General features: G+C 40.8%; 1 protein-coding gene across 1 annotated transcript in view; it reads left to right on the forward strand.

The window, feature by feature from the left end:
• Window positions 1–24,568, forward strand: part of LOC126355394 (dynein beta chain, ciliary) — a 677,699-nt gene that overhangs the window by 229,469 nt on the left and 423,662 nt on the right. Inside the window, exons 23-26 of the mRNA XM_050005692.1 lie at window positions 483–648; window positions 1,567–1,690; window positions 8,434–8,582; window positions 22,816–22,845. Of these exons, the coding sequence (XP_049861649.1) occupies window positions 483–648; window positions 1,567–1,690; window positions 8,434–8,582; window positions 22,816–22,845 (469 nt within the window). The remainder of the gene's footprint in view (window positions 1–482; window positions 649–1,566; window positions 1,691–8,433; window positions 8,583–22,815; window positions 22,846–24,568) is intronic.

Consider the following 24,568-nt stretch of genomic DNA (forward strand, 5'->3'; position numbering starts at 1 on the left):
CTATAAGTCAAGTTTCAGTGTAAAGTTCTGCTGACAGTATATTGTCATTAATAATCAATGCCATTCTGTACCAATCTTCATTAACTTGTCTTTCTACATATTGCACCATCTGTCTCTTTATATGTGATCTCCTGCTTATGTTTTTATTTTACTTATTGGAGTAGAGGCTGCTGATTTAAAGACTGACTAAAATATGGTGGAACCAAGTGTTCTCATTGTTATGATTAATATTGACAACCCAATAATTGTAAAAAAAAATTTTTGTACACCATGTAGTTACCATATTTATTAAACACAAAATGAAAGAAGGTGTAAACTGACTTGACAAAAACTGCCTAGGATCGCCATCATGATACTTTAGACATATTTTACTGATCTCATTTTTTATTTGTGTGAATAATGATTTATGAGCAAAATGTCTGTATTCTTAAAAACTGTACATAAAAAGTGACGATTCTATATGTTCTGTTCATTTGATGCAGGTATGACTGTAAGGATCCATATGACTTGGTGGATAAAACACATTTAGAAATTAATAAATTTGAAGAGGACATGCAAGCTATCCAAGACTCTGCTTCCTTATTTGAGGTTAATGTACCTGAATTCAAGCATGTCAAACAGTGCAGAAAGGAGTTGCGCATGCTAAAGGTACACTAACAATAGTGCATTTTGGTAGCTGGAGCAAAATAAAAATATTTTTCTTGTGAAATTGTTAAAAGTTTCTCTGAAGGGACTTGTTTATAACCGCCCTAAATAATATATCTCTTTTTCCAACAGACAGCTCAGTTCATACATACAATACCAGGAACAAAAATGATCTGCACAAGCACTTAAAAGCACTTACTTTAGTTCAAAAAGGGGTGCACTACTCAGGAACACTCATCTTCATTAATTCGCCAGCAAACATAAAAAATTTAGTTACAAATAAAGATCAGTTTAAAAGGAGCCTGAAAGACTGAAAGACTTACTAGTGGCCAACTCCTTCTACTCCATTGACGAATTTTTTAATAGAAACAAATGATGTGTTATATTTCAGTTTTTTTTTATTTTTTATTTATTTATTTTTTTTTTTTTTAAGTGATATGTTCCACATCCACGAGGATCTCCTCAACACTGATCTATGGTACAACAAACTAATCTAATCTAATCTAAGTGTATATAATTATATTGTAAACTGTAAAAAATTAAAGTCTGGGTGATATAAAAACAGTGATACGAGGAGAAATAACTACCTGGCCATAGCATCTTGAGCTCTTACTGTACCAAAATAAAAATATTTTTCTTGTGAAGTTGTTAAACGTTTCTCTGAAGGGACTAGTGTATAACTGTATCATATAATTATTCCATAAATTTAAAAAATGAAAATTGTGGGTGATACAAAAACAATGATATGAGGAGAAACAACTGTCTGGCACAAAAACAATGATATGAGGAGAAACAACTACCTGGCTATGTCATCTTCACCTCTTGCTGTTCCATCTTTTAGTTTTATATATTCCTGTAATATATTTTTAGTAGTAAGAGATTTTAGATTTCAGTAACAATTGTTTCTTCTTTGGATTGTAGCAACTGTGGGATTATGTGCATATAGTCCAGACATGCATTGATGATTGGAAGACCACCCCTTGGAGGAAGATTGATGTTGAAAACATGGATATAGAATGCAAGAAGTTTGCTAAGGAAATACGAGGTAATATAAAAAACCCAGAAGATGTAATTAATATGCAATAAATACTCACAATGTAACAGTGAAAAAACATTTTTCACAAATCTTTATGTATTTCTGTCCCCAAAATTCAAAAATTACACTCAAACCATTGTATCACCCACTGCTGTGCCACCAGTCATTTACCTAGTCAATTTGCTATCACATATATACATATATATGGCACACAAACAGGGTTGCTGCCTTATAAAAAGGATTGGGGGTGCCCATACTGGGGGTCTTGCCCCGGGAAATTTTCTAAATTTTAGATTTTAGTTTTTTTAAGCATTTTAGAGTCATATGATCAACATTAGAACCTTGAAAACTGGACTCTCAATAACTCGACACTCCAGAAAACTTGACAAGGCTGACACATATTTTGGATCTTAAAAAAGAAACAAAACATAAACACGGACAGTATTTTCATAAAAAGCTAATTTAATTTACAGTGATAATCATGCTTATAGACTATTCCAGAGCAGTGTATATATAGCTGTGAAAAGACTGAAATTATATTTAAATAAATCCTAAACTGTCATTAAAAGAATAAAACAAAATATTGCTGCCGCACAGTAATAGCACTTTGATTAAAAGTGAAATAGCTAGTTCAAGCTTACTTTGAATAAGGCTCAGCGTTCATTAAATAAAAACAGTGTCAAAGTTAATGCTTTAATACAGTTAATAAAGTTAATTAATACTTTCAGTCAAAAAGTAGGTAAATAGTGGGTTTTAATTTGTCTTATGTCCGCCCCTGGTAGCTGAGTGGTCAGCGCGACAGAATGTCAGTCGTAAGGGCCTGGGTTTGATTCTCGGCTGGATCAGATATTTTCTCTGCTCTGGGACTGCGTGTTGTTCTAATCATCATCATTTCATTCCCATTGACACGCAAGTTGCCGAAGTGGCGTCAAATCGAAAGACTTGCACCCAGCAAACGGTCTACTTGACAGGAGACTCCAGTCACACAACATTTACATTTTTATTGGATCTTACTCCCTAAAAATATTTAAGGGTATGAAAATAACTAATACAGTACTATAGTAATATAGTAATACACTACTAAACTAGTACTTATATTTCGAAACTGAAAATTTAACATTATGTATTTATTTTATTCTCTATTTTATAAAGATTTTTAATATTGCTCCAAATGCAATTGTCAGGGCTGAAGTGTCTTTAGAAAGGTGCAAATGTCGACTGTCTGACTGGAATACTGAATATAAAGCCATCGATGACTGGTCGGATATCTAATTCATCCAAAACATCTCGGTGAGCATGAAGAAAAACCAAGTTGTTGAACCACTTCTGTCCCATTCTTGATTGGAGATATGACTTCAGACATCTAAAGGCGCTAAATGACCATTCTGCTGTTGCTGTTGTAATTGGAACTACTTATAGAAGCTTAATGCACTTCACTACTTCACATAATATTTCTCCAACTGGAGGCTCTTGTGTAATGTACTTTCTTACATCACACGTTTTTAACACTAGTTGTTTTTTAGTAGCGATATCGGCTAACATAGTAACAGTCTCTCAATATCTAGGTCATTTTTGAAAAACTCAGTTGATTTTTCCAAATTTGTTTCACCTCTGTTTACTAAAAGCAAGCACTCTTGTTTAACTGCAATGACCTGTGAGAGTCCAGTTGAAGCAAGCCACTCAGTAATGTAAGATTACACCATTTCACAAATTTCAATGTAAATAGCTTTGTAGTATGCTTTTGGGGTTTTGAAAGTGTGTGGTGAGCTGGCTTTGTTGTTTTCATGTTTCCTTGGTATACTTTGATTCCGAGGAAGCAAAGGATCATCAACTTGTAAAGGTTTTTCATTTAAACACAATTCCCAAAAGTGTTCAAAACTGTCATGCCTTCTATTCAATATACAAATCAAGCCTTCATATATTTTTTCCATATCAGCAACACTTAGATGAGGGCATTGAATTTTTTCATTGACATTCTCTACTTGGTTCAGTGCATGGCAATAAAGACGTGAAAAGAAATAAGTCTTGAATTGTAACATTGACTCAAGGTATCCTGCACATTCGTAACTTGCCTCTGTTTTGTCCTCTGCAGAAAATGTTTCAAAAAAACCCTAGAAGTTCTTCAAAGTATTTCAATATTCTCAGGATACTAGATACTCACATAGTCCATTGAGTTAGGCAAAGTGGTCATAGACCCGTTTGGTCGTTGGCGCTCTCACAGCGTATGCTTCTGAAACGTCCCATCCTTTTCTTGGATTAACTTACGGTGTTTATTAAGTCGGTGGCTAAAGCCGTAATATCCCTCATAGACATAAGATGGCAGAGGCTGGCTATGACTGCCAAGTCTAAACTGTGAGCAGCGCAATGCTCATAATGTGCTTTTGGTTGTATATATATTTGAGGAACCATCACAGCATTGTCCTCTTAAGTTGTCCTTTGACAAATCAAGATGAGCAAAACCGTCTTTTAAAATACTAAACGGAGTTTGTGATTCAGTGTTGGGTGTCTTGCATAAGTCAATAAAGTCTTCGTTGGTGATTAAGGAATCATCAACAGTACGAATACAAAATGACACTTGTTCATGAATCGAAGAATCACTTGTTTCATCAGCCATAATAGAAAAATGTTCAGTCTCCTTGATTGAAGCAAATACCTTTCTCAACACAGACTTTCCTAGTAGATCAGTGATCTCATTTTGAATATCGTGGGACATCCACTTATATCCCGAATGCCCTATCCCATCTATAACTCAGGTATGTCACTCTTTCGGAGTTCCAACAACTGAAAATATTTGAGTTTACATCTTTGTGCCATCTAATTGCTGGTCCTTGTCAGCACAGAAGTTGCACGGTAGTAAAAGTTGTCTCAAGAGCTAAATGGCCTTTTTTTCATATCACTATCTAACTGTTCATTCAATTGGGAAGCCACACTTCGGTTAGTGATAGAATTTAGTTTCAGAACACCTTTATGTGAAAGCATATTTTCATGAAGACGAAATTTTTCCAAAGCCTTTTTCCAGTTAGAAAACCCAACGGAAGTAAATGCATCTTCTTTTATTGAAGAAAATTGTAATAGATTTTTAGCATCTGTCTCTTTTTTTGATAGATGCTTCATATTCTAGCCAAGTACATTTGATCTACCAATACTTCGGAAATGATCTTCCCTTACCAGATTGTCAAGGTTTCGGCTATGAACGATTCTCAGGTGTAGACGACGAAGCAGTTGATGACACAATAATTGTTGGAGGTTGACTTGTGCAGTATCATCAACTTGCAAGTGCACCTTTTTGATAAGAAATTAATCCATTGCAAACTTAATTCACTATACACTAAGAGACTAAAGTAAACGAATAAAATATTGTTACATAAAATTGTCCACTAGACACTTGAAAGTTGGAACACTAAAGACTTCTGCAGCATGCACTGAATGAAACTATCCACACTGAATGACTGTGACAGCAGGGTGGGCTTTATATACCCACGGCGTCATAATGTCTCAAAGCTTAAAGGCAACATGAGGTGGAGGGTTCCAGACGCTTCTGCTCCAGTCCTTTTATGTTGCTGCGGCTGCAGCACTGGCCCGCTGGCACCAGATTTTATCTGAAGGTTCGCACACCGTGACAAATTCTAAGTGTGTCATGATTCACACCACTTGTTTTCAGTTAACCTGCTTAGTACAGTAATAATTATTTGTTTTAACTCATTACTGAATGTATTTTAAAAGGTAACTATTGTCAAACATGGAAAATAGAAAATTCCAACATAATTTTGTGATTTTACAAAGCATGATATAACTAATAAACCCCCAAATGAACTTTTGAGGGGGCTCGGGCCCTCTCAGGCCCTATGGAGTTGGCGCCTGTGCACATGAATCGTGGTGAAATAGAATACAAGTTTGAAACAAGAACATACTAAAATATGCACACAGTGAACTGATGCATACAGAGAATGTGGTACAAAATATGCACTATCCTCATTTATTCCCTGCTTTCTTAGTTGCCATTGCATGGCCCCTGCTTGTCCTGTTATGGGGCAAATCCATGTGCTCAAGGTGAAACATCCAGCAGTAGTCGCCCATTATCCAAACATTCCAGATTCCCTGGTGTCATCGTTTCATGTCTTTAATATCCTGAGGGAATATTTCACCCTGTTCTTCACTTACAGATTCTGGTTGGGAGGAAAAGAAATCAAGGTATAAATTTAAAAAATGTAACTTCAAACTCATTGGGCATCCCAGCATTTTGAATTATGTCAACATGTCTCAACTATGCTGACATACTCTGGACTATGATTATTTCCCATGATGTTTTGAACCACACACTTTAAGATAGTCCAGGATCTTCACTTCATGGCATTCACTGAATGAAGAAATCTTCATCTAACATTTGTTTCTGAATATTGGGTCCAGTGTACATGCCCTCTTTCAACTTAGCATCTGATATGTTGGGAACTTGTAACACATGTACCTGAAACAGTTTCTCCACTCAGCTAATGCCTTGACAAACTGCTTCATTGTGCCCAGTTTTATGTGAAGAGGTGGCAAAAGTATTCTGTCTCTTTCTACTAGAGGTCACACTAGATATGTTTGTTCCCTTGAACCAATTCCAACCTTTGGGGCCATTGTTTTTGCTCCCAGTGTTTGTCAAGAGCTCAACCGTCTCATCCACGTGTGCAACGAGGGAATTTGGTACATCCTGATTGTAGTCCTTGCAGCATACCCAAACTTTAAGATCACCACACACCATCCAGTTTAATCCTCAAAATAAATGGTAGTAAGAAGAACCTTCATGTTGTCATGTTTTTCTTTCAGATGCACAGAATGGCCAACCGGCATGGAGGCATACATGTTACTATTGTGCAGCAGAACTGCCTTCAGGGCTCTTGTACATGGGGCAGTAAACAGTCTGCAGTCATGTAGCACATATGGGATGTTGAATTGACAATCGAAACTTGTGCCTCATGCAGTACACTAACAAGTCATTTTGAGTAAAATGTTATGTGAAAATCAAGTCCCTTTTTCTGTAAAATCTAACAGCTGTTAACAAATGTCTTCCATGCAGTCTTGACCGTAGGAACTGTGCTTCATTCTTGTTCAGTCCCAGATCACACAGAGGAGGGCTCTCATCTGTGCCTACTTCAAAGTCAGTGTCATCCACCTCCTACACAGTATCTCTGTTATCACTATAATCCATATGTAAGTCTATGGAACTGTCGTATATGTACGTGTGGAATATGAAAAATTGCTGAGAGGATGTTATTTGGGTACTCATACTCTTCTTTTTCTTGCTGAACTAGTAACCGTGCAGTAGCAGGTGTAGCAGTTGTCTGTATGATTCTGTTTCCACCACCAGACCATGAGGATGCCAGATCTTAATTACTTCTTCTTTCCTGCCACCCACCGTCGTAAATCTTCTATACGCATGAACTGTGGAGCCCATGCTTTATTGATGTCACTTAGTTTCAATCCAAAATAGGCATGACAGGACTTTCTCATGAATTAAATTATGTTTGTTTGGTCTATTGTCACCACATTTTTGCTACAAATTAGCAATGTTTACTAAGTCTTGGGTAGACATTGTACACTAACATGTGACTTCAATTGTGTTTTTGTGTATATTATCATTGTTGCAAATGTATGCAATTTGTACAAAAACTGTGGGTGATATGATGTGAGTGTATCAGGAGGTCGAAATACATAGAGAACACCTACAATTTCGAGAAAAGTTTTTGTGATTTTACAATTTGTTGCATTGTGTAACAATATAGGAAACACAAAGGAAATAATTTAATATCACATCAAGGAATAGTTAATTTGTTAATTGGGTGAACTGTGGCCATTAAAAACTGAGGAAAACCTAGGCTTGAGTTCAGTAATCAAGTTTAAATGGATGTAGGGTGCAAGAGTTGTGCAGAGATGGTGAGGCTTGTGCAGGATAAGCTAGAATGAAGAGCTGCATCGAACCAGTCTTTCGACTGAACACTACAACTACACACATACATATGTAATATGTGTTGTACATGTTAGGTGGCTTCATGGATGGAGAAAAAACCCCTATCATCATCCAATAGTTCCAGGGCAACATATGCAGACTTTATCTTGTATGTAGGGAAGTCAACTAACGGACACACAGAATAGGGCACACAGAGAGATCAGTTATTTATGAAACATCAACACCAGTAAATGCTACCGTGAGTGCAATGTTATTTTGAGAAATGAGTGAAAAAATTACATCATATTTAATAGCTATTGCAATTTAGTGATACATTGCTACTTCTTGTAAGAGGAGGGGGGGAAAAAAAAAAACCTATAAATTTATCAGACACTATACCTCTATACCTTAAAGAAAGATTTTTATCTTTTTTGTGTTTATCTTATAAATTACATGTTGCAAATAGTCTTTTTCTTTATTAATATGTTTACAGTAAAAAGAGCCCCTGGTTTTTCTTTGCAATAGCCTGTAGCTGTGGTATAAAATTATTCTTATGGGTAATCAATATATAAAACAGAGAAAGCATTAATCAACTTTTTCCCCAGGTGTCCATTTCTTATCATTCATAGCTATGGACAGTGGTAATATATGAAAATAATCTACATCGTTAATATGAAAAAAAAAATATTTTAAACACAGGTACTTCTGTCAACATTAACATTTGTAACCTTATTGAAGAATGCTTAGATAGAAAAATTTACACAGGTTATAGCATCTTATATCTGTAATTAACAAGATAGATACATGAAAGTTTTGTTTTCAGCACTGGATAAGGAAATGCGATCATGGGATACATATGTGACACTTGAGGCTACTGTCAAGAACATGCTAACATCACTGAGAGCAGTTGGTGAACTACAGAATCCAGCAATACGAGAACGGCACTGGCATCAACTGATGAAATCAACAAAGGTCCTTCTGTTTGCTGTTGTTTGTTTTGATTGACAATGAATATGTTTTTCTCATACAGAAACTTACTTCTTCCTGTCTCTATTGTTACACCTTCATTAAAGCTCTACATTGAATTCTAAAGTTTTATTACATATTTCTTCCATATTTTCTGTCATAAGTAACGATTTTTGTTGTGTGCCATCTGGTATTTTTAAGATCAGTTCCAACACTTTAATTTATCTCTTCTTTATCTGTCTGTGTATTATGGATTTGCACACAATACTTTCCACACTATCTCATGCTATTGAAACTAGCAGAAAGTCATACAAACTTTTTATTTTATTGATAATGAAAGTAAAAACATAATTGTTAATAATATTTGAGACAGAAAAGACATATAGTAATTACAAACCACGTAAAGAAGAAAAATTAGAGCTGTTCTAATAGACTCAAAAATTAAAACTGTTACTCAGTCCCACTTTTCTCTTGGGGTAGTTGCATTTATTTGAATGTTCCACAGATCATAACTGTGATCCCTTGCAGTGACATGCAACAAGGAAATCTACAGTTATAAACCAAGTTACTACAGAAAAATTTGGGAAGATATTGATCTTTTATGTGGCAGTCTTTTACATTAACTATACCCATGCAGCTCTAGTGTATGGTTAATGATGATGGCATCCTCTTGGGTAAAATATTCCGGACGTAAAATAGTCCCCCATTTGGATCTCCGGGCGGGGACTACTCAGGAGGACGTCGTTATCAGGAGAAAGGAAACTGGTGTTCTATGGATTGGAGCATGGAATGTCAGATCCCTTAATCAGGCATATAGGTTAGAAAATTTAAAAAGGAAAATGGATAGGTTAAAGTTAGATATAGTGGGAATTAGTGAAGTTCGGTGGCAGGAGGAACAAGACTTTTGGTCAGGCGAATACAGGGTTATAAATACAAAAAGTGTTATAACCTTTAATCACAATAATTGCGTGGATATTCACACTCTCCCTTAGAAACAATAGCTGATCACATGATTACAACTCAGTCTCTCGTATTGGACTGCCATGCCGTGACATGCGGCCGGCGCCATTCGTAGCTAGGTGGCGCTCCCGCGCTCAGCCGATTTGCGGAGCGCCTCTATCGCCGTTTGTGCGTACTGTCGTGGTGGCACTGTTAAATGTCGTGGCACTATCACAACACTTTTCCCCCCTTGAAAAAAATAAACACTCACTTCCTTGGAGACATGGACAGCGCGGAGACATCCATGGCCTCTTGTGAGGCCCCGAGGAGATCCCGCGCAGAGACACGAGAGTATGGTCGAAAATGTCCAGGACGGAAGCTCGTGCGTGGAACATGCCTCCTGGATGAGATGATGGGTGAAAACTCCGGAGCAGCATCCATAGGTGTCATTGACCTGCGAGTGTGCTCCAGCGAGATGGGTCCCGGGGAAGGCAGCTTCGCGACTGGGGCCGGTTCCAGCGTACTTGGAAATGGCAGCAACGGCGTCTGCATCAACACGGACGGTAGATCGGCAGCAGCGACAGGACTGGCGTCTCGGGCTGGTGGAGGCGAAGAATGGGGCGGTGGCACCGGCGTGGCCACCACTCGTGGGCGCATCTGGTCGTAAGGGTGAACAACCGTGCCGTCGCCCGTACGGATTTCACAAAGCCGGCGGCCGCGAAGAGCCTTGACCACCCCTGGAATCCATTTACGGCAAGATCCATACCCTCGTGCCCACACGTCGGCACCCACCGAGTATCTTCCCACACTAGGGGACACAGTACAAGGCCTGACAGGGTAAAGCAGGTGCAGTAGAGTGCGCGGTTGGCGGCCATGCAAGAGTTCAGCAGGGCTGCGATCACCCAGAGGCGTGAAGCGATAAGAACTCAGAAATTGCAGCAGGGCGTCATCTGTGGAAAAATCACTAAGGAATTTTTTCATCTGGCATTTGAAAGTGCGGACAAGGCGCTCGACCTCCCCATTCGATTGCGGATCGAAGGGAGGTGCGGTAACATGATGAATCCCGTGTCCAGTATAAAAATCACGGAAGGCCTGCGAAGAGAACTGATGGCCATTTTCCGTGACGATCATGGATGGAAGACCTTCTAGCTCAAAGATTTTGGACAAAGCCATCATCGTTGCCGCAGTGGTGGGCGACAGACATCTAACAACAAACGGAAACTTCGAGAAGGCGTCAATCAACAGTAGCCAATAAGTACCGAGGAAGGGGCCAGCAAAGTTGGCGTGCACCCGTTCCCATGGCTGAGCTGGATCAGGCCACGGAGAGGGCATTGTACGAGGTGCCGCCAGTTATTGAGCACACTGGCCACACGCAGCAACCATATGGGCGATGTCCGAATCAATACCGGGCCAATAAATGTGCCTGCGGGCCAGGGACTTAGTCCAAGAAATACCCCAATGGCCTCCATGCAACAGTTTGAGAACATCTTTGCGAAGAGAGGCTGGCACCACGACCCGTGGAGATGCGCCATCCGTGGCCAGAAGAACAACACCATCACGAACAGACAGACGAAGGCGCAAGGCATGGTAGTTGCGAAGGGGATCCAATGCTTGGCCCTTGGTCCTGTCCGGCCAACCTCGTTGAACAAAACCGATCACCCGACGCAGGACCGGGTCCCGCGCAGTAGCCGACGCGACCTGCGAACCTGTAAGTGGAAAGCCCTCGACCGCACGACGTTCTTCCTCATCAATGTGGAAACAGAGGAGTTCATCACGATCGAAAACAGGGTCGGGGCCCATCGGCAATCGCGACAATGCATCAGCGTTGGTGTGCTGGGCCGTGGGGCGATAGTGAATCTCATAATGAAAACGAGACAAGTATAAGGCCCAACGTTGCAGGCGGTGAGCTGCCTTATCCGGAAGTGACGCCGAGGGGCTGAACAGAGAGACCAGTGGTTTGTGGTCGGTGATGAGGTGAAACTTAGAACCATACAAAAAAACCCTGAACTTTTTGAGAGCATAAATGATAGCGATCGCCTCCTTTTCGATTTGAGAGTAACGCCGTTGCGCCTCGTTGAGGGTCTTGGAAGCATAGGCGATGGGTCGTTCTGACCTATCCTCATACCGATGGGCGAGAACAGCCCCTAGGCCATACTGTGACGCGTCAGTCGCCAGAACCAAGTGCTGACCCGGACGGAATGTGGCAAGACAAGGAGCCGACTGCAAACGAGCCTTCAGGCGGACAAAAGCCAGCTCACACCTGTCGGACCAATAGAAGGGGACGTGTTTGCGTAACAGCTGATGCAGAGGATAAGCTACCGCTGCTGCGGATGGAATGAATTTGTGATAATAATCAATCTTGCCTAGAAACGCCTGAAGTTCTTTGACCGTAGACGGCCGGGGTAGAGCGTTAATGACCACAACGTGCTGACGGAGAGGACGTATACCCTCACGGGACAAGTGGAAACCAAGATACTCAATGGAGGGTTTGAAGAACTGTGACTTGTCCAGATTGCACCTCAACCCAGCCAAATGCAAAACCCGAAACAGTGAACGTAAATTACGAAGGTGCTCCGCAGTGGAGGCTCCCGTGACAACAATGTCATCTAGATAGTTTATGCAGCCGGGAACGGAAGCCGTGAGCTGTTCCAAAAACCGCTGAAAAATGGCCGGTGCACTAGCGACGCCAAGTGGTAGTCGCTGGTACTGATACAACCCACAAGGAGTGTTGATAACGAGAAATTCCTTGGAAGTAGCGTCCAACGGCAACTGATGGTACGCCTCCGATAAGTGAAGTTTGGAAAAGAACTGGCCCCCAGCGAGCTTGGTAAACAACTCCTCAGGACGGGGAAGAGGATAAGTGTCAATGAGGCTCTGAGCGTTGACAGTGGCTTTAAAGTCACCACACAATTGCAGACTCCCGTTTGGTCTAGAAACCACCACGATCGGCGATGCCCATTCGCTGGAGGTAACCGGAAGGAGAATCCCTGAAGCTGTTAACCTGTCTAGCTCAGTCTTGACAGGGGCACGCAATGCCACCGGAATAGGGCGTGCCCAGAAAAACTTAGGGCGAGCCGTAGGTTTAAGTGTAATGTGGGCTGCAAAATCCTTGGCACAACCCAGACCAGCAGAGAACACGGACGAAAATTCAGAACACAATCCATCCAGCTGTTGATACGGAATGTCCTCAGATATGAGGTGCACATCATCATCAATGGAGAACCCGAACAACTGGAAAGCATCATAACCGAACATGTTTTCAGTGCCCGCATGATCCACCACATAAAATGTGAGGGGCCGAACAACAGACTTGTAGGCAGTGGAAGCATCAAACTGGCCCATGATAGGAATTTTCTGTTGATTGTAAGTCCTTAGATTTCGCGTAACTGGAGACAAAGGAGGGGAGCCCAACGCCAAATACGTGCGAGAATTAATGAGAGTTACTGCAGAGCCAGTGTCCACTTGCATGCGGATGTCTTTATTCAGAACACGAACAGTAACAAACAACTTATTTGTTTGAGAAATCACACAGTGAACATCCCTGTCCGACGCCTCGTCCTTGTCGACAGGAACTTTATGGGACTGACACACAGAAGCAATGTGGCCTTTTTTCCTACATGAATTACACGTGGCCCAACGTTTTGGTCACGCTGCCCTGTTGTGCTGTACGAAACAACGGGGGCAAGAAGGAAGTGCGGAACGAACCGTCTTCTGTGGTTGCTGGTTTCGCTGCGAGCGTTGCAGCCCAACGCAACGTTGTTTATGCGAGTGAACCGCCGCCACATCTTCGTTCTCCTGTGCAACAGGCAAATTGTCCTTGTCGAGAGTTGACTGTACAGCGCCTACATCACACCACGCGTCTATTTGCGCGCCAGCAGCGTGAGACACTTCAAAGGATTGAGCGATGCTTAGAACTTCCGACAACGATGGGTTTGGAAGTTGTAGGGCACGTTGCCGAACTTCTTTATCAGGATCAAGCCGTTGAATAGCATCCCTAACCATTGAATCAGCATAAGACTCATGATGAGTGTCCGTGACAAACTGACATTTCCTACTCAGACCGTGTAGTTCCGCCGCCCAAGCCCGGTAATATTGATGGGGCTGTTTACGACACCGGCAGAACGCCACGCGGGCGGCAACGACGTGGGTGTTTTTTCGATAATAGACGGACAATAAGTCACACATTTCTTGGAAGGACAGGGAGGCAGGTTCCCGCAGAGGGGCTAACTGAGATAGCAGCTGATAGACTTGAGGGGAAATCCAAGATAGAAATAACGACTTACACATAGGAGCGTCGACAACGTCGAAAGCCAAGAAGTGTTGCCGCAAACGCTTCTCATAATCCTCCCAGTCTTCAGCGGCCTTGTCATAAGGAGGGAATGGAGGCGGAGAAGAGGAAGACAGACGATGAGTAAGCGACGTCGACATTGCCTGAATTGCTGCCGTCAGCTGTGTTTGTTGTTCAATGAGCGCTTGCATAAGCTGTTCCATGGCTGCCCTGTCACGAACACGCAAATCCGCAACGCAGTGAAAATATCCCATCCTCGTCGCCAAAAAAGTGTTATAACCTTTAATCACAATAATTGCGTGGAGATTCACACTCTCTCTTAGAAACAATAGCTGATGACATGATTACAACTCAGTCTCTCGTATTGGACTGCCGTGCTGTGACATGCGGCCGGCGCCGTTCGTAGCTAGGTGGCGCTCCCTCGCTCAGCCGATTTGTGGAGCGCCTCTATCGCCGTTTGTGCGTACTGTCGTGGCGGCACTTTTAAATGTCGTGGCACTATCACAACAAAATCAAATAGGGGTAATGCAGGAGTAGGTTCAATAATGAATAAAAAAAATAGGAATGCGGGTAAGCTACTACAAACAGCATAGTGAACGCATTATTGTGGCCAAGATAGACACGAAGCCCATGCCTACTACAGTGGTACAAGTTTGTATGCCAACTAGCTCTGCAGATGACGAAAAAATTGAAGAAATGTATCATGAAATAAAAGAAATTATTCAGGCAGTGAAGGGAGACGAAAATATAATAGTCACGGGTGACTGGAATTCGGTAGTAAGAAAAGGGAGAGAAGGAAACATAGTAAGTGAATATGGATTGGGGGTAAGAAATGAGAGAGGAAGCCGCCTGGTAGAATTTTGCACAGAGCACAACTTAATCATAGCTAACACTTGGTTCAAGAATCATAAAAGAAGGTTGTATACATGGAAGAAACCGGGAGATACTGACAGGTTTCAGATAGATTATTTAATGGTAAGACAGAGATTTAGGAACCAGGTTTTAAAATGTAAGATATTTCCAGGGGCAGATGTGGACTCTGGCCACACTCTATTGGTTATGAACTGTAGATTAAAACTGAAGAAACTGCAAACAGGTGGGAATTTAAGGAGATGGGACCTGAATAAATGGACTAAACCAGAGGTTGTACAGAGTTTCAGGGAGAGCATAAGGGAAAAATTGACAGGAATGGGGGAAAGAAATACAGTAGAAGAAGAATGGGTAGCTTTGAGGGATGAAGTAGTGAAGGCAGCAGAGGATCAAGTAGGTAAAAAGACAAGGGCTAGTAGAAATCCTTGGGTAACAGAAGAGATATTGAATTTAATTGATGAAAGAAGGAAATATAAAAATGCAGTAAATGAAGCAGGCAAAAAGGAATACAAACGACTGAAAAATGAGATCGACAAGAAGTGCAAAATGGCTAAGCAGAGATGGCTAGAGGACAAATGTAAGGATGTAGAGACTTATCTCACTAGGGGTAACATAGATACTGCCTACAGGAAAATTAAAGAGACCTTTGGAGAAAAGAGAACCACTTGTATGAATATCAAGAGCTCAGATGGAAACCCAGTTCTAAGCAAAGAAGGGAAAGCAGAAAGGTGGAAGGAGTATATAGAGGGTTTATACAAGGGCGATGTACTTGAGGACAATATTATGCAAATGGAATAGGATGTAGATGAAGATGAAATGGGAGATATGATACTGCTTGAAGAGTTTGACAGAGCACTAAAAGACCTGAATCGAAACAAGGCCCCGGGAGTAGACAACATTCTATTAGAGCTACTGACAGCCTTGGCAGAGCCAGTCCTGACACAACTCTACCATCTGGTGAGCAATATGTATGAGACAGGCGACATACCCTCAGACTTCAAGAAGAATATAATAATTCCAATCCCAAAGAAAGAAGGTGTTGACAGATGTGAAAATTACCAAACTATCAGTTTAATAAGTCACGGCTACAAAATACTAATGCGAATTCTTTACAGATGAATGGAAAAACTAGTAGAAGCCAACCTCGGGGAAGATCAGTTTGGATTCCGTAGACATATTGGAACACGTGAGGCAATACTGACCCTACGACTTATCTTGGAAGCTAGTTTAAGGAAAGGCAAACCTATGTTTCTAGCATTTGTAGACTTAGAGAAAGCTTTTGACAATCTTGACTGTAATACTCTCTTTCAGATTCTGAAGGTGGCAGGGGGAAAATACAGGGAACAAATGGCTATTTACAATTTGTACAGAAACCAGATGGCAGTTATAAGAGTTGAGGGGCATGAAAGGGAAGCAATGGTTGCAAAGGGAGTCAGACAGGGTTGTAGCCTCTCCCTGATGTTATTCAATCTGTATATTGAGCAAGCAGTGAAGGAAACGAAAGAAAAATTTGGAGTAGGGGAAGAAATAAGAACTTTGAGGTTCGCCAATGACATTTTAATTCTGTCAGAGACAGCAAAGGACTTGGAAGAACAGTTGATCGGAATGGATAGCATCTTGAAAGGAGTATATAAAATGAACATCAACAAAAGCAAAATGAGGATAATGGAATGTAGTCGAATTAAGTCGGGAGATGCTGGGGGTATTAGATTAGGAAATGAGACACTTAAAGAAGTAATGGAGTTTTGCTATTTGGGGAGCAAAATAACTGATGATGGTTGAACTAGAGAGGATATAAAATGTAGACTGGCAATGGCAAGGAAAGCGTTTCTGAAGAAGAGAAATTTGTTAACATCAAGTATAGATTTAAGAGTCAGGAAATCATTTCTGAAAGTATTTGTATGGGGTGTAGCCATGTATGGAAGTGAAACATGGACGACAAATAGTTTGGACAAGAAGAGAATAGAAGCTTTCGAAATGTGGTGCTACAGAAGAATGCTGAAGATTAGATGGGTAGATCACATAACTATTGAGGAGGTATTGAATAGGATTGGGGAGACGTTTGTGGCACAACTTGACTAGAAGAAGGGATCGATTGGTAGGACATGTTCTGAGGCATCAAGCGATCACCAATTTAGCATTGGAGGGCATCGTGGAGGGTAACAATCGTAGAGGGAGACCAAGAGATGAATACACCAAGCAGATTCAGAAGGATGTAGGTTGCAGTAGGTACTGGGAGATGAAGAAGCTTGCACAGAATACAGTAGCGTGGAGAGCTCCATCAAACCAGTCTCAGGACTGAAGACCACAAGAACAACAACAACATATCCATTTTTTACTCAACTAAACATAGGGCGGTTTTAGGGCTGAGGAGGAAATGCTATTCATCAGAAGAGATATTATGTACAAAAATGATTTGAATCAACTCTCCTTCTGGCTCTATGTATTCCTTTTTCTAGAGCTTAGGGAAATTTTTTCTTCAGTGTCATTTCACTGTACTATTTATTTTTTTTGTTTCAGGCAATTTAATTTCAAACATAAATTTATGTTATCTGTGAGACCTGCTCCAAATTTTTCACTTTTGGAAGCGTAACATATGTAATCATTTTCTGTCTCAAATATTGTTGAGATTTTGATTTATATCACTTAATAGCTTTCTGCTGAGATTGTGTTAGTATGTTTAGCACACATCTAAACAAATTTCACAGACATGAATTAATTTATCTTCTGAAATGCTTTTGTTACTAGATGTCTGTTGGATGTGGATGCAAAGAAAGAAAATCCAGAACTCATTGAATCTTGATAAAAGGCTCCTTACTTGCAAGTAATTAAATTTGTGACTGATTTAATTAAATCAGCCTCGCTTCACCCATGGGGGGAATGATTGGTTGTGCCAAGCTAACAGTGGTTTCACATTATCTAGCACGAGACAGTCTTTTTTTTTTCTTTTTTCCCCCCTCCCCTGCAGGGAGGAGTGCCCTTCACTTATGGTTTGTGGGAAGAATGATTGTTTGAATGCCTCTGTGGATGCAGTAATTATTTTAATCTTATTCTCATGTTCCCTATACAAGCGATACATAGGGGGTTATAGTATAGTCCTAGAGTAATCATTAAAAACTGATTCTTGAAACTTTGTTAATAGACTTTATCGAGTTAGTTTCTGTCTATCTTCAAGAGTCTTGCAGTTCAGTTCCTTCAGTATCTCTGTGACACACTCCCACAGATTAAACAAACATGTGACCATGCATGCTGCCCTTCTCTGTATACATTCAATATCCCCTGTTAGTCCTATATGATTTAGGTTCCACTCACTTGAGCAGTATTCTACAACTTGTTGCACATGTGATTTGTAAGCAATCTCCTTTGTAGACTGATTGCACTTTCCCAGTATTCCACCAATAAACCAAAGTCTACCACTTGCTTTACTAACAACTGAACCTATGAGATAATTCCATTTCATATCCTGACGAAGCATTACGTCCAGGTATTTGTATGAGTTGGCCAAATCCAGCAGTGACTCACTGATACTATATTCATAGGATACTACTTTTTTTCATTTTGTGAAGTGCAAGATTTTGCATTTCCGAACATCAAAAGCAAGTTGCCAGTCTCTGTGCCATTTTGAAATCTTATCAAGATCTAACTGAATATTTATGTCGCTTCTTTCAGATAGTACTTTAACATAGATAATTACATCATCTGCAAAAAGCCTGATTTTACTATGGCATTGTATGCAAGGTCATTAATATACAACATGAACACCAAGTGTCCCAACACTCTTCCCCGGGCACACCTGAAGTTACTTCTACATCTGACAATTACTCTCCATCCAAGACAACATGTTGCATCCTCCCTACAAAAAAAGTCTTCGATCGAGTCACAAATTTCACTTGATACCCCATATGATCATACTTTTGACAATAAGTGTAGGTGTATTACTGAGTCAAATGCTTTTTGGAAATTGAGAAATACAGCATCTGCCTGATTGCCTTGATCAAAGCTTTCAGTATCTCATGTGAGAAAAGGGTGAGTTGGGTTTCACATGACCGATGTTTTTGAAATCCATGCTGGTTGACGTTGAGGAGATCATTCTGTTCAGATACCTCATTATGTTTGAGCTCAGAATATCTTCTAAGATTCTACAACAAATCGATGTCGAGCATATTAGATGGAAGTTTTGGGGATCAATTTTGCTACCCTTCTCATAGACAGGTGTGACGTGTGTCTTTACCCAAGAACTGGGCACAGATTTTTTATTCAAGGGATCTATGATAGATTAAAGTCAGAAGAGGTTAGCACTCATCTGCAAATTCAGTATAGAATCTAACACAGAATCCTTCTGGCCCTGGAGCTTTGTTCAGTTTTAATGATTTTTAACTGTTTCTCAACACAACTGACACTAGTACTTATTTCATTGATCTTGTTAGTGGTATGAGGATTAAATTGGGGTAATTCTCTTCTTGGTTTTCCATTGTAAAAGAACATTTGAAAATGGAGTTAAGCATTTCAGCTTTTGCTTTGCTACCCACAATTGCAGTTTCTGTCTTATTCACTAGGGACTGCACATTAACTTTGGTGCCACTTTGCATATGACCAGAATTTTTTTGGGTTCTGTGAAAGATCACTGGGCACTATTCTGTGATGGTAGTCATTGAAGGAATCAGCCAAATGCATTTCATTGAGCATTTCTTTATCTATAGCCCTACACTTTGTTTTCCACCTATAATGCAGTAATCTCTGTTTCCTTAGAATATTCTTTACAGTAACTGCATACCATGGAGGTTCCCTCCCATTGTGAACTGTTCTACTGGGTACATACCTGTCCAGTGCATGGTCAACCATTCTTTTAAACTTGAGCCATAGTTCCTCTACATGATCCTGCCCTGTGCTGGACATTTCAATTCCTCACTGAGATATGACACTATTGATTTTTTTTTGGTCTAGTTTACTGAACGTATAATATGTTTCTGTTTGTTTTAGTTGTCCTTCGTACTTTGGTAATCATTGTTCTCATGACTGTGTCCATGGTCACTAATACTTGTTTCGATGACATCCTCAATCAGGTCGGGTCTATTTGTTGTCATTAGATCCAATATATTTCTATCATGAGTGGGTTTCCTAACTGTATGTTCTAGATAGCTTTCAGAGAAGGCATTTAGTACAGTTTCACAGGATGTCTTATTACACCCACTGTTACCAAAACTAATTTTCCCAGTTAATTGTTGGATGATTAAAGTCTCTGCTGATGATTACAGTATGATTGGGGAACTTACATACAAGTGGACTGAGGTTTTCTTTAAAGTTTTCTGTTACATCAGAAGATGAGTCTGGAGGGCAATAGAAGGATCCAACTATCATTTAATTCCCTCCCCTGATACTGAGTCTTGCCCAAAAAATCCCATGTGCAGCTTCAATTTCTACCCCAGTGGATTTGAGTTTCATGTCTACTGTGACAAATAGACCATCTGTATTTCCTGTTTTCCTATCCTTTCCATATAGACTTAAATTTTCCACAAAAGTCTCACTGCTATCAATTTATTGTTTCAGCCAGCTTTCTGTTCCTAGTATTATTTGAGTTTCACTTCTTTTTATGAGTGCTTCAAACTCTCACTTTTTTGTGAGTGCTTCAGCAGTTTACCATTAGGATTTCAATACTTTCACCTGTGGGAGGCATTTGTTCCAATCCTACATTGATACTTTTGGTTTTCCTACAGCTATTGTTATCTGGATTGGATGGGGAGTTGCATGATATTAATAATTTAAAAAAAAAAACCTTATGTTCACCCCACACACAGTCAGTTACCTACGTAACAGCCTCTCATGTGTAGTACACACCTGATCCATTTAGGGGGACCGTACTGCCCCGTGGAGCAAGTCCAGAAAGTCACAGATTAGCTTGTCATGGAAGTCTCAAAGTCTCTGGTTCACTTCTTGCACTTGACTCGGAACCAAAGGATCATGATCAGTTCTGGCGACAGTGCTAGAAATTGTGAGATTTATTTGGTTATAGTCCTGCTCTGATGTATAACTTAACAGTTGCTGTCTCACTTAATTCATTTTATGACTTTTTTCATATACACTCCTGGAAATGGAAAAAAGAACACATTGACACCGGTATGTCAGACCCACCATACTTGCTCCGGACACTGCAAGAGGGCTGTACAAGCAATGATCACACGCACAGCACAGCGGACACACCAGGAACCACGGTGTTGGCCGTCGAATGGCGCTAGCTGCGCAGCATTTGTGCACCGCCGCCGTCAGTGTCAGCCAGTTTGCCATGGCATACAGAGCTCCATCGCAGTCTTTAACACTGGTAGCATGCCGCTACAGCGTGGACGTGAACCGTATGTGCAGTTGACGGACTTTGAGCGAGGGCATATAGTGGGCATGCGGGGGGCTGGCTGGACGTACCGTTGAATTGCTCAACACGTGGGGCGTGAGGTCTCCACAGTACATCGATGTTGTCGCCAGTGGTCCCCGGAAGGTGCACGTGCCCGTCGACCTGGGACCGGACCGCAGCGACGCACGGATGCACGCCAAGACCGTAGGATCCTACGCAGTGCTGTAGGGGACCGCACCGCCACTTCCCAGCAAATTAGGGACACTGTTGCTCCTGGGGTATCGGCGAGGACCATTCACAACCATCTCCATGAAGCTGGGCTACGGTCCCGCACACCGTTAGGCCATCTTCCGCTCACGCCCCAACATCGTGCAGCCCACCTCCAGTGGTGTCGCGACAGGCGTGAATGGAGGGACGAATGGAGACGTGTCGTCTTCAGCGATGAGAGTCGCTTCTGCCTTGGTGCCAATGATGGTCGTATGTGTGTTTGGCGTCATGCAGGTGAGCGCCACAATCAGGACTGCATACAACCGAGGCACACAGGGCCAACACCCGACATCATGGTGTGGGGAGCGATCTCCTACACTGGCCGTACACCTCTGGTGATCGTCGAGGGGACACTGAATAGTGCATGGTACATCCAAACCATCATCGAACCCATCATTCTACCTTTCCTAGACCGGCAAGGGAACTTGCTGTTCCAACAGGACATTGCACGTCCGCATGTATCCCGTGTCACCCAACGTGCTCTAGAAGGTGTTAGTCAACTACCCTGGCCAGCAAGATCTCCGGATCTGTCCCCCATTGAGCATGTTTGGGACTGGATGAAGCGTCGTCTCACGTGGTCTGCACGTCCAGCACGAACGCTGGTCCAACTGAGGCGCCAGGTGGAAATGGCATGGCAAGCCGTTCCACAGGACTACATCCAGCATCTCTACGATCGTCTCCATGGGAGAATAGCAGCCTGCATTGCTGCGAAAGGTGGATATACATTGTACTAGTGCCGACATTGTGCATGCTCTGTTGCCTGTGTCTATGTGCCTGTGGTTCTGTCAGTGTGATCATGTGATGTATCTGACCCCAGGAATGTGTCAATAAAGTTTCCCCTTCCTGGGACAATGAATTCACAGTGTTCTTATTTCAGTTTCCAGGAGTGTATATTTATTCTGAATGACACTATTTTATGTGGTTACTACGAAAATTAGCCTATCATATTTCCCCACTGTAGTTTATAATTTACTTTTGTTTCTAAGAAAGTATACCCCTGAATTTTGTTCTATGTCTCTGAATTTATTCCTGTGGCATGACCAAAAATTACATCATTTACCATTTAGTTGCCACCGTAATGTTGTTGTTCCTTTAGGCTAACTTCAAATGTTTGGGTTATGCCAGGGAGGTATGAGGGCTTACTTCATTAAGCTAACTGTCAAAGACCTTGACCTTTCACATTGCCTCAAAACAGATTTATTTACAAAAATTGACTATAACGGGTCTTATAAGTAACAATATTAGTGTTCTAATTATTTCCCATGGGAGGATTGAAAACTGAAGATGGAATTTTCCATCTCATAAATTCAGCAAATTGATTTTGATTTCTTTGCATTCCTTCCCAATGTATCTTTTCTTTTTTCAAAATTAATGTGTGTGTTGTTTAATGTATGTTCCTTTACTAGTATGCAAAGAAACATGCTTTTATAGACACTAAAATATAATAGAAATGATATAGTGACTTCTTCTCTGTCCTTTGCTATGCAATTCTGACTGGGCGATTTCGTGTGTGTGTGCACTTGATGATGCAGAGCTTAGCTGCATTGCCACCTGAAGTCACTGTAAGTACTACTCTGCTCAAAAAATTGCTGAAATTTCCAAATGTGGTATGTTTGTGAGACGCTAAACCATTAATAATAGCTTCCCTTTCTTATGACAGTTCTGTCCAGTACCCAAAATAATTTATTTCTAACCAGAATAGTTTTAACATGGTTGTTGGTTTAATTAAATCTATTTTGTCACATCTGATGAGAGTCATGTTAATTAAATAAATTAAATATTAGTACAATAGGTGCAACTTAAAAATAAACTTATTAAAGCATATGGCTATATTAAAAGTATTTACTTGTGTTACAAACATAGTTACACCATTACAGTAATTGGAACATCGTTTATTATCCAAGTTAATTACATTCATTCATTGTTCTCCTAAGTTATGTTATTAATTCTTATTCATACCATTATTATTTGTGATGAGAAATAATCCAGGTTTATATGTACGATATTCCTTGTGTGTGGTTTTTGGATGCATGAATTTGTATACAAGTGCACACACCAAAGACAACATCATTTTCCTGAATATGTATGTGCACAAACAAGGGTTGTTTGATGAACCTGGTAAATTTCCTTGAAAGAATGGAACACTTCTTTTTGTCTCACTTTCATGGTTAGTAAGCTTGATTCTTCCAAGGGCCATATAAAGAATTTCAACAATGCACAGTATGCAGTTCATTGTTGATGCTATCTGAATTAATCAGTGCATTGACTTCGATTGAAAATGTAGAAATCTGAGTTTTGTGCTGTTACTAAACATTCTCATTTGAAGGATTGGACTGCTGCACAAATCAAAATAGAAATGGATGAAGTTCACATACACTCTGCACCATCACTGAAGACCATTTTCTTTTGGATTAACAAATTTAAATGTGGTTGGACAAGCACCGAAGGCAAAGTGTGCTCTGGTTGTTCAGTTGAGGCCATCACGAAGGAAGCCTTTGATGACAAAATCCATGATATGGTAATGGATGAGAGCCGAATAAAAATTCATGAGATTGCAGAGACTGTATGCATCTCAGCTGAGTAAATGCGTAATATTTTGCTTGGAGAACTGGCTTTAAAGAAGGTGGGTGCTGCGACTGTTCACAGTCGACCAAAAGTGTATCTGGCGAAATATTTCAATACAATGTATGGCGAATTTAATCACAATTTGCAAGACTTTTGCAGCAATTTGTGACTGTTGATGAAACCCTGACCCATCATTACTCACCACAGTCTTAACAGCAGCCAAAACAGTGGACAAAGGCTGATGAAAGTGCACTGAAGAACACAAAAAACATGTTGTTGGATGGTAAGGTGAAGGCCACTGTTTTTTGGGATTTTTAATAAATAATCTTCTTAGATTACTTGGAAAAAGGCAGAACCATAACTGGACCCTATTACACTTCACTGTTGGGTAATTTGAAACTTGCAAACTTGCGTTGTCTGAAAAAAGTTGAAAGTTGGTATGCAAAAACATATTCTTTCACTGGGACAGTGCACCATCCCACACATAAGTGATAACAGTGGTGAAAGTACATGAATTGGGCTTTGAATTGGTTCCTCATCTTCCCTATACACTAGACTTAGCCCCAAGTGAGCTCTTCCTGTTCCCTTACTTGAAACTTTGGTTTGCTGGGAAGAAATGTTCATCAAATGTGGGAGTGATAGCTACAGTCAATGAGTATTTTGCACAGTGTGACAGAACCTGCTTTTGTGTTGGGATAAAAATGCTGGTGGATCACTGAT

The sequence above is a fragment of the Schistocerca gregaria genome, chromosome 3, assembly GCF_023897955.1.
Source record: "Schistocerca gregaria isolate iqSchGreg1 chromosome 3, iqSchGreg1.2, whole genome shotgun sequence".
NCBI classification, from domain to species: domain Eukaryota; kingdom Metazoa; phylum Arthropoda; class Insecta; order Orthoptera; family Acrididae; genus Schistocerca; species Schistocerca gregaria.